The sequence below is a fragment of the Branchiostoma belcheri genome, unplaced genomic scaffold, assembly GCF_001625305.1.
Source record: "Branchiostoma belcheri isolate BF01 breed outbred unplaced genomic scaffold, Haploidv18h27 scaffold98, whole genome shotgun sequence".
NCBI classification, from domain to species: domain Eukaryota; kingdom Metazoa; phylum Chordata; class Leptocardii; order Amphioxiformes; family Branchiostomatidae; genus Branchiostoma; species Branchiostoma belcheri.
Genome location: NW_017804664.1, coordinates 964,757 through 983,213, shown reverse-complemented (window position 1 = coordinate 983,213; position 18,457 = coordinate 964,757). Strand labels below are relative to the sequence as shown.

At 40.4% G+C, this 18,457-nt stretch overlaps 1 protein-coding gene across 1 annotated transcript in view; it reads left to right on the top strand.

Annotated features, from left to right (window-relative positions):
• Window positions 1-18,457, top strand: part of LOC109461999 (GTPase Era, mitochondrial-like) — a 24,129-nt gene extending 5,672 nt beyond the window's left edge. Inside the window, exons 4-12 of the mRNA XM_019758482.1 lie at window positions 2,401-2,478; window positions 2,692-2,738; window positions 3,633-3,694; window positions 4,796-4,911; window positions 6,751-7,292; window positions 8,338-8,464; window positions 9,675-9,824; window positions 16,521-16,601; window positions 18,289-18,457. Coding sequence (XP_019614041.1) covers window positions 2,401-2,478; window positions 2,692-2,738; window positions 3,633-3,694; window positions 4,796-4,911; window positions 6,751-7,292; window positions 8,338-8,464; window positions 9,675-9,824; window positions 16,521-16,601; window positions 18,289-18,420 — 1,335 coding nt within the window. The 3' untranslated portion in view covers window positions 18,421-18,457. The remainder of the gene's footprint in view (window positions 1-2,400; window positions 2,479-2,691; window positions 2,739-3,632; window positions 3,695-4,795; window positions 4,912-6,750; window positions 7,293-8,337; window positions 8,465-9,674; window positions 9,825-16,520; window positions 16,602-18,288) is intronic.

Here is an 18,457-nt window from a genome sequence, read left to right as displayed (position 1 = left end):
GCCAAAGGCCACGTAAGCGCTGCGCGTCAGCGCTGCGCGGGGGGAGAGCACGAGAGGGGGGAAGCCCCCCTCTCGTTGGGGGGGTTTGGGGGGCCGTCCCCAGAAAATTTTTAAAATTGAGAGTCTCTCTGGTGTATTTTAGAGTCATTTCTGAGCAAATAACCAACGAAGTAATACTGATGTTTTCAGTACATTCATGTGCCTGTCGGTACATTTTACGACTAAGAAAATAGAATATTGAAAATGCATCTATGTTTTGGACAACTAAATTTAAAGGGGCAAATAAAGAGTTCGCGATGCATCTAAGTTAGCGAAAAAAAAGAACCAAATACAAAAGGAAATGCCGCCTCTTTATAGACCGGATCACTTAAATCATTTTCCGATCGCGGGGAACGCGCGGTCACAACCGATCGCAGCACTCAAATACACTAACGGATAACATGTGACAACATGTGAAGTAACGGCCATGGCGACGGAGCGCCGCGCACGTGTTTACCATTTTTAAGAGTTCACAAAATTTTTAGGACAATACTAAATTCTGGAGCGCCGGGTGTCAGCGGAAGACACACATTAAATGGGGCCATCTTGTATGCTGTAACCTGGCCGGACCACGGAGAAGTTAGCTCGGCGTAGCTACATGTAGTTTATAAAAATTCGATTGCGGAGGAGTGACCCTGTGCTACCGAATTTAAAATTTGATGCAAACCAAAACAAGAACGAGGGGCTACTGGGGCTTACTATTCTGAACGGGAACGAGCGAAAAGGTTTTGAAAAAATATATCGTAAACTACTTCTTATGTCACAAAATCAAAGGTGGAAAGCTTCTCGTCGCTGGGACATTCCCACGTGTTACCAAGACGACGGCACGTCCTGATCAGACAGAGCGGCGTCACGCCCTCAGCACAGGCATTGGCCCCGCCCACCGGGCGGGCGGCAAAAGATTTCAAAGGCCCAAATATTGTAGCAAACCGTGCCGTGTACATATACCCCGCATTTTCACTTCGTACCGCTGGCTGGTATAGTCCCGCTCCAAATTAATTTTCCTGCAGCATTTCTTAGGATTTAAAGAGATTTCGTGATACGAAATGAAAAGATTTCTGTCAACTGAATCTTTGTAACGGCATGCATTACATGGATATAATCTTTGTTAAAGATTTCTGTGTTAACTAGAGCCGAAAGTGCATTAGAACTGGCCATCAGTTGAGGCACAATTACCATGTTTGTTTGTTTGTTTGTTTTTATTTATTTAACCAGGGGGATACATATCGCCCGTGGGGCGCTTTTCAATGAGCCCTGGGCCTGGGGAAGACCCCAAACAAAAACATCAAGCTCAAACTAATACAAATAATCAACAAAAGTAACTTATAAAGTTACAAAAGTTACTAAATAATACATGTTATATTCATGTTACGTTACACGACGACCAAGAACGTTCACGGCTTGCAGACCATTTTAAATCTTACCAACCCTCTTAGAATTGCGTTTACTCTTACGGGGATATTTATTTTCTTTGCACTCGGGACGTGAGTGGCCCAGTACATTTTCTTACCGTGCGCCGAGTCTTGTTTTACTGCAACGTCGTGTTAATATCGACGATAGATGGGAGGCACAAAGGCTAGGGATTCACACAGGGATTCACAGTAGTTAACAAGTAATCGAGTCTAGGCGTGGTGGGGCGTGCCCGCTAATAGTGTAAAATCTGGATTATTAACACGTGCGCGGCGCTCCGTCGCCCCGGCCATGTACTTCTACAGTCCGTGACGTATCCGGGAAGAACTGGTCGTAACCATAGGCTTCCTTTCTATTCTTTGTGTTATTTTTTTTTCTGCGATTTTGTGTTTGGCCAGTCGTCTAAATTTTTTTTGCCCGGTCGAACGGGGGGGCGCGCGCCGGGTGCGCCCCCCCTCTGGATCCGCGGGTGACTTGAGCTAGTTGACTTGAGCGAAAATTTCCCTGTGTAAAGAGAAATAATTCAACTCAAGTCGCATTCTAATAAAGACGACTTGAGTCGTATCCAAACCAGACTTAAGTTGGCCAGCGGGGTGCCGAGTCCGCTAACTTTGCGTGTGTAAACGGGCGAAGTCGACTTGAGCATCTCTGCGTAGTAGTCAGACAAGTCCGAGCCACCGAGTTGACTTGTGGGGAGGGTGGCACAGCGGGAGTGCCAAGTCGCTTTGTGGCCCTGTGTGTAAACAGAAATTTTTCAAGTTGACTTCGCTGAGTCGACTTAGAAATGGTGTGTGTAAAGTGGGCCATAGTTATTCCACAAACACTAAGTAGAAGGTACTACGTTTATCATATAGTATGGTGGCTTCCTTAGTAAAAACTCAAGGTTCTTCTTTAGCACATTAGACATCTGAGTGTGTGACATCTCTGATTTCTTCTTTTCCCTTTGTTCAGGTATGCCCCGTCTCCAAGAAAGTCCACACTACCAGGAGAAAAACTCTGGCCGTCTTGACTGAGGGGAACACTCAAGTGGTGTGTATTCTACTGAATTGTATTTTAGATCTTTCTGGTGACAAAACTTAAAAAGCTGCAGTTTCAAAATCTTTTTATCCTAATATCCAAATATTTTGTTTAAGCATTTTCAGTGTTTTCCTGATGTTTAGCATTTAGTTTTTTGTGTCTGTTGTTTGTTAATTCTCATAATAATATTTTTTTACATACATGATGTATTTTTGTCCCATTTAGGTTTTCTTGGATACTCCAGGATTTACAAATACAAGCAAAGCTGGAAGGTGGGCATTTTTGGTGTCTCTTTATGTTTAAATGTGTTACCACTGAGTTATTTCCACATGGTAGATACTGACAGGAAGGTAGCTCAAAGGTCCCAGAAAAGGTTATCTCATTTTCTGTCTTCAGTTGTCTTCTATAATCATGTTAGTTTTGGGGAGCTACAGGAAAAAAACATTTTTTTAAAGATATTTTTCACTTATTCTGTCTTAAAAGACAGAATGAGTGAAAAATATACAATTAAGAATGAAAAAAAAACTTCTAACAACTCTTGATATATTTTATAGAGGTGTAAAATTATTGATATGTTCTAAGTCTTCCCTTATTAAATAGTTACAGACCTATTGGTAGCAATTCTCTACTTGTGTTCCACCCTGCATTACTAGAAATCTCATTTACATGTATTTAGTTTCATCTTGAAAAGGGTTGTATGTACCCTTTTTGTATGTGAATAGCTTCATCATATTGGGAAGTCACTGAATAAGAAGAATTCATTTTACTGGTGTTTTATTCAGTCAATGTTTCGGTGACCGTCTGTCACCTTCCTTATATAACTATTATAAGCAGCGATACCTATGCTGTACAATGTGAACCAGTCAGAGTCTCCCTGAGGAAGGTGACAGATGATCACTAAAACATTGGCTGAATAAAACATTTGTGTAAAAAAAAAATTTGATTCAATAGTTTGAGTTTATACAATTTTTCTCATCTCCTTTTCTTGTTGGTTGAAAGTGTGAGGCCAGCAGATGTGTATACAATGTCATGTATGTGTCATAATATTACAAATTGATGTAAGTTAACCTTTAGCTTGCTTATTTGGCAGTTTGGCACCATATTTTGCACTTGTTACAGGGTAATACAGCAGGGAGAAGGTTAACTTAATTTCTTATTTCCTTCAGGCATCATCTAGAAAACACCCTGGTGAGAGACCCAAAATCCAGCATGTTGGAGGCAGACTTGAGTAGGTGGTCTTTTGGTCTCATAAGCTAGTTATTCTGCACCTAGTGCTGTGTACCGGTTTGCTAGACTGGTTCCGGACTTTTAAAAATGTTTAGGTTCAAGTCCAAAAAAACTTAAAAGTCAAGAACCAATTCCAGACTTTTTAACAAAAAAAATGTCACATACCCCTTTCTTCCCAAACTACCTAAAATCTTCCATAGATTGAAAAATCTGTGCTGCAAAATGAAGAAAACATTGCCATCGGGCATCGTCGAGTGTCAGCCTCCATTTTATGTGGCCACAGTTTTGCCCATACAATATTGCAAGGTTGCCAACATGCAATTTTGTATATGTCATGGGTTTAGGTCCAGACCTATGAGTCTGGAACTGAACCTAAGCCTCTGGACTTGAATTCGAACCTGAACCTAAATGTGGGTTTAAGTACACAACCCTAACTGCAGTCTATTAGACTTTAATACTGCAAATCCAATAAAAACATGTTGGTGAGACACTCTGGAAAACACCTTGGTGAGAGACCCAAAACCCAGCATGTTGGAGTCAGACAGTCCCTGTGTGTAAACCATCATTTTGCCCAGTGTAAACCGGGCCTTAGAAAATGTTAAGATTTAGCCTCCGTAGCAGGCTTATAGAACTGGGTGTTTGGTGGTCTTCGGCTGTTTTCTGATTAGCCTAGTTCTAAAAACAGGGGTATGTCAACCAGGCCGGCTATATATGTTGTCTATATGCAATCTGAAAATAGCGCATAAGAGGTCCCAAAGACCCTGAAGACCCCCAAAACCTCCAGTTTTTGGCATGCTATGGAGGCTAGTTAAGAGTATCTACCCCAGGAGCATAGGCCAGATACATTAGATATTAGTTATGTTAAGGTATGGAAATGTTGTTTTAAGTGGTTAAGCCATAGGTTTGTCTGTATGTTTGTTCCAATTGCTTCCACTGCAGAGGATATCTATTTCAGCACCAAGGACAGAGACATGGTAAGGTGCTATTAATGAAGTATTTTTTAAAATTCAAAGACAGGCAATGAATAGATCAAGAAATTTACCAAAACAGAGGTATTTTACAGAGGTATAATAAGATTTTCATTTTTTTCTTGTTTTTCCAGTTGCAGTTATGGTGGACCCTACAGAGAGGAATTCTCAGAAGAAGTTGAAGTGGGATCTTCGTAAAGCTCTGTACACCTTACCTAAACCCATACCAACTGTACTCATCCTAAATAAGGTAAAGCTCTGTACACCTTACCTAAACCCATACCAACTGTACTCATACTAAATAAGGTAAAGCTCTGTACACCTTACCTAAACCCATACCGACTGTACTCATCCTAAATAAGGTAAAGCTCTGTACACCTTACCTAAACCCATACCAACTGTACTTATACTAAATAAGGTAAAGCTCTGTACACCTTACCTAAACCCATACCGACTGTACTCATATTAAATAACATGAAAGTTCATCTGTGTTGGTAGTTACATGTTTAAAGTTAAAACTTTTGATCCAACACAAAAATTCTCTCACCTAGAGCTTTCAACCAGTCACTCTGGTCTTCCTCAGTAGACTGACCCATCACCCTACATTGAACCGCGACGGGGGCCGACATCGTCTACCAGATACCTTTGACCAAGTGTTGACGTCACACTTCAAAGAAGCCACGTGACAAGCTTCACTGGGTCAGTCTACTGAGGAAGACCAGAGTGACTGGTTGAAAGCTCTAGTCTAGGTGAGAGAATTTTTGTGTTGGATCAAAAGTTTTAACTTTAAACATATTAAATAAGGTAACACTGTTCTATATCTATAATTTTACCTTTGCCAAGTAGGTTATGTTTTTGCGGAATGTATTTAGTGCTGTGTACCTAAACCCACATTTAGGTTCAGATCCGGATTTAAGTCCAGAGGTTTAGGTTCAGTTCCAGACTCGTAAGTCCAGACCTAAACCCATGGCATGTACAAAATTGCTTGTTGGCAACCTTGTAATCTTGTATGGGCAAAACTGTGGCCACATAACATGGAGGCTGACACTTGACGATGCCCGATGGCAATGTTTTCTTCATTTTGCATCACAAATTTTGCAATCTATGGCGGGTTTAGGTGGTTTGGAAAAAAAAAGGGGTATGTGACATGTTTTTTTTGTAATAAGTCTGCAATCGATCGGTTTTTGACTTTTTTTTTCACTTGAACCTAAACATTTTTACAAATCCGGAACCGGTCCAGTGAACCGGTACACAGCACTAATCTGTATGTGTCTGTCAACACGATAAGCAGAGAAGGCTTAGATGTTTTGGTATTTGGTTGATGGGTAGACCTTGATAAGACCTCAAAATGAGGTCTTGATTTTTGGCCACCTGTTGGATTGTAATGGTACTGCAGCAGAACTTCTGGTTTTGATATCTCATGACTTGGACATGCTATCATTATGAATTTTGGGTGGTAAATAGCTATACAGTATTGTGCTCAGGAATAAGTGACATGAAGTCCCTAGCAGCTTGCACTGAAACTGCAGGGGATATCAAAGGAGAATAACTAAAAAAATGGTGGATTGACATGATTTTTGCTATGTACATGTACATAAGTTATTCAAATTAGGTTAATTTAGTGCTCAAGTTTTAACCAATAAAAGTAGCTGTTACACTGACAACATTACAGTAAGAACTTTTCCCATTGGCTGTTGTATTAAAATCAGGGCTCGAATTCCTTTTTTGCAAATAGGTGCACTGGTGCACCCAACCTAAAAAAATTGGATGACAAAAATTTTTTTTGGGTGCACTATATGAGATAAAATAATGTCTGCAAAATTAATTGTGTTTCATTTCTAAAGAAAAGTACTAACTTAAAGTTTAACAAAGTATTTTGAGACTTACATGTTAAAAATATGCTATACACAACTAATACATTTAACAACTTCACATATGTCAACTGACAAAAATATTTGGGTGCACTGGTGCACCCAAAGAAGAAAAAAATTGGGTGCACAGCTCCAAAATTAAGGTGCACTAAGGTGCACATGCACCCAGTATTTTGAGCCCTGAAAATTAATTATATTTTACTCATTTGTCATTTCAGACTGACTTGATGAGACACAAAACGAAGCTACTGGACATCTCGGCCAAACTCACTTCAGGGGTCATCGGAGGAAAAGCCATACAAACTAAAGATTCAAAAAAGAGACCCACGACTGAACTAAGTCCACTAGAAGCTGCACTGATGCAAGCACGAGAAAAGAAAGCCCTCGATGCAACAAAAGAAAAACTTATCAAAACAGACGCAGAAGAAAGACTAAGAGTTGAAAATATGACAGACTTTGCAACTGGAGAAGCAAAAGAGTTGTCATCTGTGAGAAATTTTGAAGACATCTCTTTGGAAGAAATTGCGGAAGGGCCATCGCAAAGGCAAGAGAGTGAAAAATCAACAGAAACACATGAACTAGATAGACACAAACAGTTGCAACAGACACACCTACAAGACTCAAAGATGACATATGATTCAGATGACATTGTGAAAGATGCTTTGGATGACACTACTGAAGAAGAGACAAAGATGGGACTTGGGTATGACGTAGATGCCTGGGACAAGATAGTGGAGGAAAGAGACAAGACTCTGAAACGGTAGGAATCTGCAGTTGATATACAATATAATTTTACATGTTCTTGTAGGTCTGTTTATGTTTATTATAATTTGCAATAATACAGCATCTTCCAAATGTGCTTTTGTTTTAAACTCTTCTCCTTGTTGTCCCCATATACAGAGATTTTGTTTTCTTTGTGTCTGTTTTCATGTTTGCTAGTGTTTCTAGTAGTTATTTCCACATGCTACTACAGTGCTTGAAATACTGAGTGCATGTAGTGCATCCGAAATTGGAGCTGTGCCCCAAGTTTTTTCTGTGGATGCACCAGTGCACCCAAATATTTCTGTAGGTATTTTGTACGTCATATCAAATGTATAATAGTATGCAGGATATTTTTGGAGTAATTTAGTGTCAGAAAGTACTTGAATGTTTAAGATTTTGAAGTTAGCTCCCATTTCAGATTCAAGCTCATACTAGGAGCAGTAAGATCTGTTATTTGGACAAATGGTTTTTGTTTTACATGGTGCACCCAACAATTTTTTTAGGTTGGGTGCACCTATTTCCAAAAATGAATTTCGAGCCCTGCATGCAAATCATTACTTTCGCCAAGAAGATTATGTTTTCAGAGGCGTTCATGTGTGTCTCTGTCTTTCTGTCTGTGTGTCTGTGGACACGATAACTCGAGAAGGCTTAAATGGATTGTCTTCATACTTGGTAGGTGGGTAGGTCTTGATGAGACCTAGAATATCTAGTAGAAATGATTAGATTTTGGGCCCCCTGGTGGCTTGTTGTGGTACTGCAGCAGAACTTCTGGTTTTGATATCTCATGATGCACGAAATTTGGATGGTACTAGGTAGCTCATGTGCTGGGGAAGAAGTGACGTGAGTTTGGGCCCCCTAGCGGCTTGCTAAGGAACTGCAGGGATATCTGTTTGAAAATATTCAAAAGGGGATATCTCAAGAACCGGTTGACGGATCATCATGATTTTTGGTGTGTACATTTGTAGGTAGCTTACGTGATATAATATACATGTAGTTATGTGACAATTATGAAAATATTTTTTGTTTATGGTTCTTTTCACCAGACAGAAGAACAAGAATCCTGAGAGGACAGCCTTACACCAGGAGATAGCTAAACAGTCCGGCTGGCCAGGGTTTCAGCAGGTCTTCATGATGTCTGCTAAGGAAGGTCACGGGGTGGACAAGTTCAAGGTCAGAACATTCTCAACTCAAGAAGGCCACTTTGACCTTGAATCTGACTTCATATTATTCTTTTTTTAAAAGCTTAAAGAATAATATGAAGTCAGATCCAACGGACGCTGACCACTAAAATTTAGTCTGGGAAAACTAAAAAGATACTTTGGGACATTTTGAGGAGAATAGAAAAATAATGAACATCAGAATGTCAGCCCTTCCTTTGTTTATCAGGAACCCGGCTTTTGGATCCTGAAAAATCCCCCCAAATTTCCTGTCTACTCTGCAATTACAGTGTGCCTGGGAGTGAACTATAGTTGACTTTAAGTTGAAGTCATACTTAAAAAAAACAGGTTGGGACAGTTCATCCTCACTTCAGGACAATTAAAATTAATTTTGGGGGACAATGCTGGGACAATAGGAAGAAAAGTTATTTTCGAGGCCTGAGCATGCATAGTCCAGTGATATTAGTGACCCTGCCTCAGGATCGCTAGGACATGCACACTACTGTACTGGGCCATTAAGCTGTGGTCCACTGTTTATTGTACTTTTTTGAAAGATCTCTGGGAACTTCTGTGGTGCAATAAACCTGCTAATACTGTACAGTACCATTTCAAACATTTCAAACATGTCACACATTTAAGGTAATACGAGAGGAAAAAATAAATAGTAAGTAAGGACGTCCACTGTTTATTGTACTTTTTTGAAAGATCTCTGGGAACTTCTGTGGTGCAATAAACCTGCTAATACTGTACAGTACCATTTCAAACATTTCAAACATGTCACACATTTAAGGTAATACGAGAGGAAAAATAAATAGTAAGTAAGGACCTCTTTTGAGTGACAGTCTCAAAACCTTTTGTTTTCATCTGATAATCTTCAATGTTATTTTTTCCCTTCTTAGGATTATCTACTGTCCATGGCTAAGCCTGGAGACTGGTGTTACTCCCCAGACTTCCTAACTGTCCTTTTTTCACTTCCACAGGACTATCTACTGTCCATGGCTAAGCCTGGAGACTGGTGTTACTCCCCAGACTTCCTAACTGTTCTTTTGTCACTCCCACAGGACTATCTACTGTCCATGGCTAAGCCTGGAGACTGGTGTTACTCCCCAGACTTCCTAACTGTTCTTTTTTCACTTCCACAGGACTATCTACTGTCCATGGCTAAGCCTGGAGACTGGTGTTACTCCCCAGACTTCCTAACTGTTCTTTTTTCACTCCCACAGGATTATCTACTGTCCATGGCTAAGCCTGGAGACTGGTTTTACCCCCCAGAGTTCCTGACAGATCAGAGTGAACATGAGATTGCCTACCATGCCATCAGAGAGAAACTGTTGGAGTATCTACCTCAGGAAGTGCCTTACAACATAGAACAGGTCAGACATATTTACCTTAAACTTGACAATGTGCTATCAAAATATACTGACAAAGTCCCTGTTCATATGAAGTCAGTGAAGGCGCTCAACATGTGGTTTACCCCGAAGCCGGTTTTAAGTGGCTCCATCTGAACGCTCCAAATCACATTGAAAGAGCCTCGATCCCAAACCACTTCTAGAGGTGGTTTTGAATCGGTTTTCCCGCATCGCGATTTGCATCTGAATACAATGTGATTTCAATGTGACCTCTGGCGGGACCACGTCGGCATTCGGCCGAGATACGCTGGGAGGGGGGCACCAGCAAGCAGGTCATTGACCTCTGACATAAATAACACGATACCTTGCGTGTTTTCATCAAACAACAATGAATGCAGTTTCAGAGAATCGTGATTGGACACGGTTTGAAAGGAATATATGGCACGTTGACCAGATGTAAGGAATGCGAGTTACCTGAATCGCGGTTCAGGTGGTTTCATATGAACAAGGCTAAACTCTTGGCATAAAAAATTAAAATGCAGTAGCCCATGTCCCTCTCCTTGGTGCTGAAATAGCTATCTCCTTGAAGAACTGCTATATTAGGCCATGTTGATTTGATTATATCCTCTGAGAACCCCAAAACTGATGCGAGCGTGTGAATAAAAAGAAGTTTGGCCAAAAAAGTTTCCTTCATTATGAAATAAAGGTTGTTCAACCTACGTGGTCATAAAGGTTAAACATATGACTAAACACACAGAGTATGGTATGGCGAATAATATTAATAGACTCTTCATTTTAATTTCTTCACATTTCCTGAATTGATTTTGGCATTCTATGACATACTAATAGTAAGTATGATCATTTTCCAATCCTTTTTTTTTTACAACATATGACATATATTGGCTCATTTTGTACGATTTACAGTATGGTCAAAACTTTTTTGTGGAAGCAAAAGAAGTACATCCCTCTCTCAGCTACCTACACACCAAAAATTATGAAAATATGTTGTTCCTATCTGGCTTTTAAACATTTCGCCAGAAAGTTCCAGAACAATCTGCTAGGGGGACCAAACTCACATCACATATTCCTGACAGGAAAAGCAATCTGTCACCAAAACATCTAGACCATAGCATGTTCAGGACAAAAGATCATACAAAAACCGGAAGTTCGGCTGCAGTACCAAGGTCATCCACCAGGAGGCCCATATTTGACCTTGACCTTTGTCTTCCTAAGACTTACCATTACCAACATACCAAATATCATCATAATCCATAAAGGCGTTATGAAGTTATGCTGACTACAAATGTGCGGAAACACACACAGACAGACACACAGACAGACAGACACACAGACAGACGCGCCAAAAACAATACCTCCATTTTTCAAGGAGGTAATTAATGTGTGCGGATGTCATTTCATATAATCAAATCAACATGGCCTAAAGAAAAATTTAAATGTGCATAATGCATCCTGTATATGGACATCAGGGCTTGAAATCCTATACTTCAGGGTGATGGCTATTTCAGCACTAAGGACAGGGAAACAGTGTGTACTGAACTAACTTCCTAGAGTTTGTTGGTACTTTTTGATACACATTTCTTGAGGTTCAATGTGATAAAAAAAGAACTATAATTGTTACATGGCAATATGGTAGAAGTATATTTAATGAATTACTAAATATTTTAATTGTTTTATCTTATAAAAAAGTCACCATATTTTATTGACATTAGTGTTGTATGCAGCACTGTACATGGCCCAGTGCAGGTTAGGTACAGGTAGAAATCAGAAATACCTGCACAGCTCCAATTTTACCTGCACTAACCTACATATACCCAGTACATGGACCAATACAGGTAAGGTGCAGGTAGACATCAGAAATACCTGCACAGCTCCAATTTTACCTGCACTAACCTGCATATCCCCAGTACATGGACCAGTGCAGGTTAGGTGCAGGTAGAAATCAGAAATACCTGCATAGCTCCAATTTTACCTGCACTAACCTGCATGTACCCAGTACATGGCCCAGTGCAGGTTAGGTACAGGTAGGCCTCAGAAATACCTGCACAGCTCCAATTTTACCTGCACTAACCTACATATACCCAGTACATGACCCAGTGCAGGTTAGGTGCAGGTAGACATCAGAAATACCTGCACAGCTCCAATTTTACCTGCACTAACCTACATATACCCAGTACATGGACCAGTGCAGGTTAGGTGCAGGTAGAAATCAGAAATACCTGCACAGCTCCAATTTTACCTGCACTAACCTGCATGTACCCAGTACATGGACCAGTGCAGGTTAGGTACAGGTAGACATCAGAAATATCTGCACAGCTCCAATTTTACCTGCACTTACCTGCATATACCCAGTACATGGACCAGTGCAGGTTAGGTGCAGGTAGAAATCAGAAATACCTGCACAGCTCCAATTTTACCTGCACTAACATAAAAGCTCCCTTTGACACTATTTTCTGTTAGAAGATATCTATTTCAGCACCAAGGACAGAGCCATGGTAGAATACTATTAAACAAAGTGTTTTTTTTTTACTTCTGAAAACAAGTGCTTTGAAACTTTTACTTCTGAAACCAATGTCAACAAAATACTACATTTTTTTTATATGATACCACAATTTTGATAATATATGTACTTAGGCCACACCAATTTGATTTCTTGGTTAACGGATTTATCTAGGAAAATAATGGAGCGGGCGGGCGAAAAAAAAATAAAAATAAAAACAGGCCTAGGCATCCTATTATGGCCCAAAATGGTACGATAGGGCCATGAAGTCAACACACCGGGCTGGTTCAAAATTTTAACAATGAATTTTGAACTTTTAATGATACCACTGCATTGAAAGATGGAATAACTGTAAGAAGTAGTAAGAAAAGGACTGTTTTCAACTGTTCAGGGAAAAATATGAGCATTTGCAGTTGATTCTGAATTTTTATTTTTATTTGCAAATCAGAAAAAAATGAAGCGGCGAATCCGTTAACCAAGAAATTAAATTGGTGTGGCCTTAGAACTCAATGAAAATATACATGTATGCCAAAAATATAGCATCTTGCCATGTCACTGTCACAATAGTCTTTTATATCACATTGAACTTTTGACACGTGTATCGAAATGAACAAACCACTGGCAAAGTATTTATTTATTTATTTAATTCGATTGCGACGATACAATACACTGGCCACCCAGGCAGCATAGCTGATTTCGGGCGCCAGACAATACAAAGATTAAACATACACAGTAACATACTTAGTCTAATACAGTGAACTAACAAGTAAAGATTAAGCTAAAATCAATCAGTTATCAATATAAAATACAACCAAGCATAATAAAGTACTCAATCAAGATAATAATAGGAATTAATGTTTTGGAGGTCAGAGGTCAAGGGCAATTGGATATAATACAGTATGTGAGGAAATATATACATGTATAACGTAATATTGTAAAAGGTTAACTTATGTGGTACCACGGGAAGGGCCATCTAAACGTTTTGTGGTGGAAATAAATGTTTCAAATGCCTCAAATAGTTGTTTGTTTGTGTGCATGTTACAGCCTGGTAGCCCCTGTAGTAGAACAGATTCGGTTAGACGGTGTGAAGTGAGTTGCTCTACTGTGGAGGTTAAAATGTGACGCTGGCAGCTGTAAAGAGGGCAGCGTAGCAAATAATGGGAAACAGTCTCAGAAGAGGTACCACAGGAGCACATTTTGTCTTTGATATTCATCAAGTGCAAGGTGGCATTTAGTGGGCTCCTGTCCATTCTTAGTCTTGCAGTTAGGATGTTGTAGTACCGAGTACCTAGACGTCTGTACGGCTGGTTATGTCTCGGAGTGAACAGGTAATCCTTGCACTGTCTCTTGAAGTCGTTTAGGCTGCTGGCTTCCTTCAGTGCCTGTGGAAGGCGGTTCCAAAGGGTAGAAGCATGTGGAATAAAACTGGACCGGTACACCTTCGTTCTACAGCGGGGAACATGAAGATGTGTAGTGTTGCGTAGCTGTAGACGAGTCGTTCTCCGTTCGCCTCTAGTGGAGGGGATGAGTGACTGCAGGTGCACTGGGACTAGACCATGCGTCATCTTGTACATTAACACCATGGAGTGGTAGTGTCTCCTAGTAGACAGGCTGTCCCATTCGAGCTCTCGTAGGAGGCTCGTACTGGGGGTCCCCTTCATGGCTCCTGTTGTAAGGCAGCCAGCATGGTATTGAACTTTGTCTAGAGTAGCGCTAGCCGTGCTGCCGAGGTCTCCTAGCAGTACTGATGCATACTCTATCTTTGATCTAATCATGGTGATGTAGGCTAGTTCAAGGGCCTCTCTACTCAGTTTTCCTTTGAGTTTGCAGAGAGCGCCTAGCAGTTTCCTGGCTTTGCTGGACAGTGCAAGTACATGTTCAAGCCATCTCAGAGATTGGTGGATGGTGACACCAAGGTGAGTATATGACGGGACCTGTTCGACGACTTTTCCAAAGATATACAGGGGAGGGAGCTGGACGTTCTTTCTGTCTGACTTCATGCAGACAACCTTGCATTTGTCTGGATGTAGTTCTAATCCCCAATCTACAAACCAGGTAGAGACTGTGCGTAAGTCGGCATTTACCGTATCAGCTACTTCCTGTTACAGTACTGTTCTTGCTGCTTTGTACAAGGAAGTGTCGTCTGCGAAACAATTGATCTTAGACTTGCAAGGAAGGTTTTGGAGGTCGTTGATATATACAAGGAAAAGGAGAGGCCCGAGTATACTCCCTTGCGGAACTCCGGCTGAGGTTGTCCCCCAAGATGAGGTAACGCCGTTAATAGCCACTCGTTGTTGTCGGTCCGTCAAGTAGCTGTTGAACCAGTCGAGTAACTGGCCTCCTACCCCATAGCGGGTCAGCTTGTATATGAGCCCTTGATGCCAGACAGTGTCAAAGGCACGGCGGACATCTAGAAACACTGCCGCTGTACACGCTATCTCGGGGTCCTCGATGGATTTGGCCCAGTCATCAACTAGTCGAATCAGTTGAAGCACGGTACCATCGCCCTTCCGGAATCCTGACTGATGGTTGTTGAGCAATTTGTTGTCCTCAAGATGGGAGTACAAGTTGTTGTGAACCAATCTTTCCAGCACTTTAGCCACAGTTGGCAACAGAGCTATCGGTCTGTAGTTGTGGGGGTCCGTTCGGTTTCCTTTCTTGAAAACAGGGGTTATGTTGCATTGTTTCCATTCAGTCGGAAAGACTCCGGAAAGCATCGAGTGGTTAAATAAATCCCTCAAGGAATTACAAATTGCTGGCGCAGCCTCCTTCAGTAACCTGTTGGAAATCCCGTCCGGACCTGCAGCTTTGTTGGTGTGAAGATTTAGTAATACTTGGAGGACATCATCTTCAGAGAACTGGAGCACGTTTAACTGCTCTGTTGTGAACATAGGAAGCCTCTTTGTCCTGTCTGGACGCTTTGCGTCCTTGGTGACATAGTATGCAGATCCTATGTACCTGTCCTTAGTGCTGAAATAGCTATCTTCTTGAAGTACTGGGCAAATCTATTATGTGCAAGAGAGAATTCCCTTTCTTAATGCGTATTATGTGTTAATGCACATGTACCTATGTCATCATTACTTGATTGTATTTAGATAGTCAAATTTAAAGTTGAATTTGAACTTTCTATTTTTGTAATTCATTTCATCTCTAATTGTCCATTTTATGACGACATGAAAACAATTATTTAGCACCGTGTCCAAAATGCTCCCTTACTTCCCCACCATTCCCTACCACAAAAAACACTACTACTAAAATCAAAGAACCCACATATTATAGAACATGTGGGTAAATTCGTCTTCCATTGCCTAAAAAGAAGAAGTCAAACCCAGTAAAACTATTACCATTTATGTTGTATAATATAGTATAATGCTACTCGGTTGGGTTAAGGCAGCCTATGGCCAACTATGATTAGTATCATTTGATAGCTTGGTCGCACCACAACTAAACTTCACACAGTTCTAGTAGTACTTGAAACACATTGAATAAAGGTTATTTTGTTTTTACTACTTCTGAATTTTTGGGTTAAAAATCAACATTTTGGTTTAAAAAAAGCTGTTTACTTCATGGCTTTACGCGCAAGCGGTAACAACACCTTTCATCGTGATATTTTACAAGTAGAAAGCCAACCCCCTATTTATTATTTTTGTCCGAGGCTATTTTGTTTTAAATGACAGTTACATTGTTTTTTTGGGCCAAAAACGACAGAAACAGCTATTTTTCTGTCATTTTTCGTTAAAAAATCGCCACAGTTAAAAAATTTCGACTTATATGCAAAATAGCCTCGGACAATTTTGATAAAAAAGTGATAATACGTAAACATGGATTACTCTAAAGATGAATTATGTTGTTTTCAGCTGCGCGTAAAGCCGTTTAAGTCATACTCCGTGAATAAAATGCGTAACAACGCGGGTTTACAGGGGAAACATACAAATGACCGCCGGTAACCCCGAATTCGAACACGCGTTCTATTCGAATGACGTCATATCGAACATGGTGGAACATGATTCGGGTTCGAAACATGTATGTGGCAATCGTGCAGACACACGGCGGAACTCGAACATGAATATCAGCCTAGGCCGCCTTAACCCAACCGAGTAGACGTAGATATAGTCTCACATACCACTGTATTTTCTTATGTTGTTTGTAACTGCAATTAGCCCTAAGTACTTGCAATAAACTTTCTTTATTGTATTTTACAGGAGGTGGAGATGTGGGAGGAGGGGGAGGGGGGTGAACTGCAGATTGTCATTCAGTTGATTGTCAGCAAGCCCACACAAGTGGTGAGTAATGTAGCTTTTTAATGCAATCCTATATTTTATAACAATATCTAAGACCACAACAGTTTAGCTCTATTATGTTTTTACTCATTTTCTTCTTCTGTTCCAAACACTAACCTCTGACCTGACCAATGACATGACTTGTTGACGTCTATCACAATGGTGACTGGTGTTGGGTTACATAATGTTGCAATTTCATGGTCTGCTCTACTCCTGTCACCATATACTCGTAGTAGATATATGTGAATGTGTTTGAGAAAAAAATGAACAGAGCAGACCATGTCCAAAGGTAAACATCATGCATTTGCTTTGCAAATGTTACTTCTCTAGTTTATTTATTAATTTCAAGACAGCTTGGAAACCCACTTCAGCTTGCGATATCTGTTTTCTGATGGAGCCCAGCAAGATTACATTTAGTCAAACAGACAACATGCAGTATATAAAAATTTACAGTCCAATGCATCAAAACAGTCTGAGTCCAATGCTTAGTCCTTGCTGTTCCATGGTCAGAATACAAGAGTCGACATTTGGACTGGAGGTCAGAGGTCAAGAGATTACATAAGGCTACTAAATGTTCTTGAATGTTTGTGAATTGCAGTTGACAAGCCAAATCAGTTTGATCCATCATGGTTTGTCTGTTGCTATGTCTTTAAGACATTTTAGAAGAGATGCTAAGAGTCTGATGTTTTGACTTCAGCCCCTGTCACACATTCACAAATTTGGCCTCCCAAATACTACCAAACTCCCCCAACCAGGGTTAAGAGTGGGTCAAAGACAGCCAAATGGTTCAAAATGTTCGTGTGAGGACGGGAGGTTTGGTCTTTCTTAGTTGTGTTGAGTAGATTGGGGCATGGTTTGCAGTGAAATTTGACTCAAACGTCATGCAAATTTGATTTGATTTGTACAGATATAGGTAGGCGTGGCCTAAATCTAATCAGACTGCTCCTGAGCTTTAGCCAAACTTGGTCGGTTGGTGTTCAGGGAAAGGTTCTGAATGTGTGACAGGGGCAACTTGCACTTATCAACAAGACTGCTTAGAAGACACCCTGACATGCTCTTCTTTTTTCTGGCTTTCATAGAATAATTCGAAAAGTGCTTCTTACAAAAACACCTTCAGTGATAGAGGACCAATCAACCATGTGGTTTTCTCTATTCAGGGCTCCAAATTCATTTTTGGGAATAGGTGCACTATAATGCACCCAACCTACAAAATTAGGTGCACAAAACTTTTTTGGGGGGCACCATATAAAACAAAACCTAAGTACAGATCTTACTGCTCCTCTTCTGAGCTTAAATCTAAAATGGGAACTAACTTCAAAGTCTTAAACAAGTACTACAACAAAGATTTTATTATTTTTCTGACACTTAGATGCCACGAATATCCTGTATACTATTATACATTTGATATGTACCAAAATGCGTACAAAAATATTTGGGTGCACCAGTGCACCCACACAAAAAAATTAGGTGCTCCAAATTAGGTGCTCCAAATTAGGTGCTCCAAATTTGCGTGCACTAAGGTGCACATGCACCCAGTATTTCGAGCCCTGCTATCAAACATTAAATTTTATGTGGCAATATCGCTATCTGTGCTGTTTTTTCCACTCCTTTGTTTGAATTTTTTGTATTTTGTCATAATATTTTTCAATGAAAATGATATAAAGTTTCTCTGTGTTCCTGTCCCTGTCAGGCCATGCTGATAGGTCCAAAAGGAGAGACCATCAAGAGAATTGTGAAGGAGGCAGCACAAGAAATGGAGAACACTTTCTTCACTGATGTCTTCCTCAAGCTGGGGGTGAAGTACATGGGGCCTAAAAAGTAACCATCGTCTTATGTACATTTTTGTTTGCTCCAGGCAT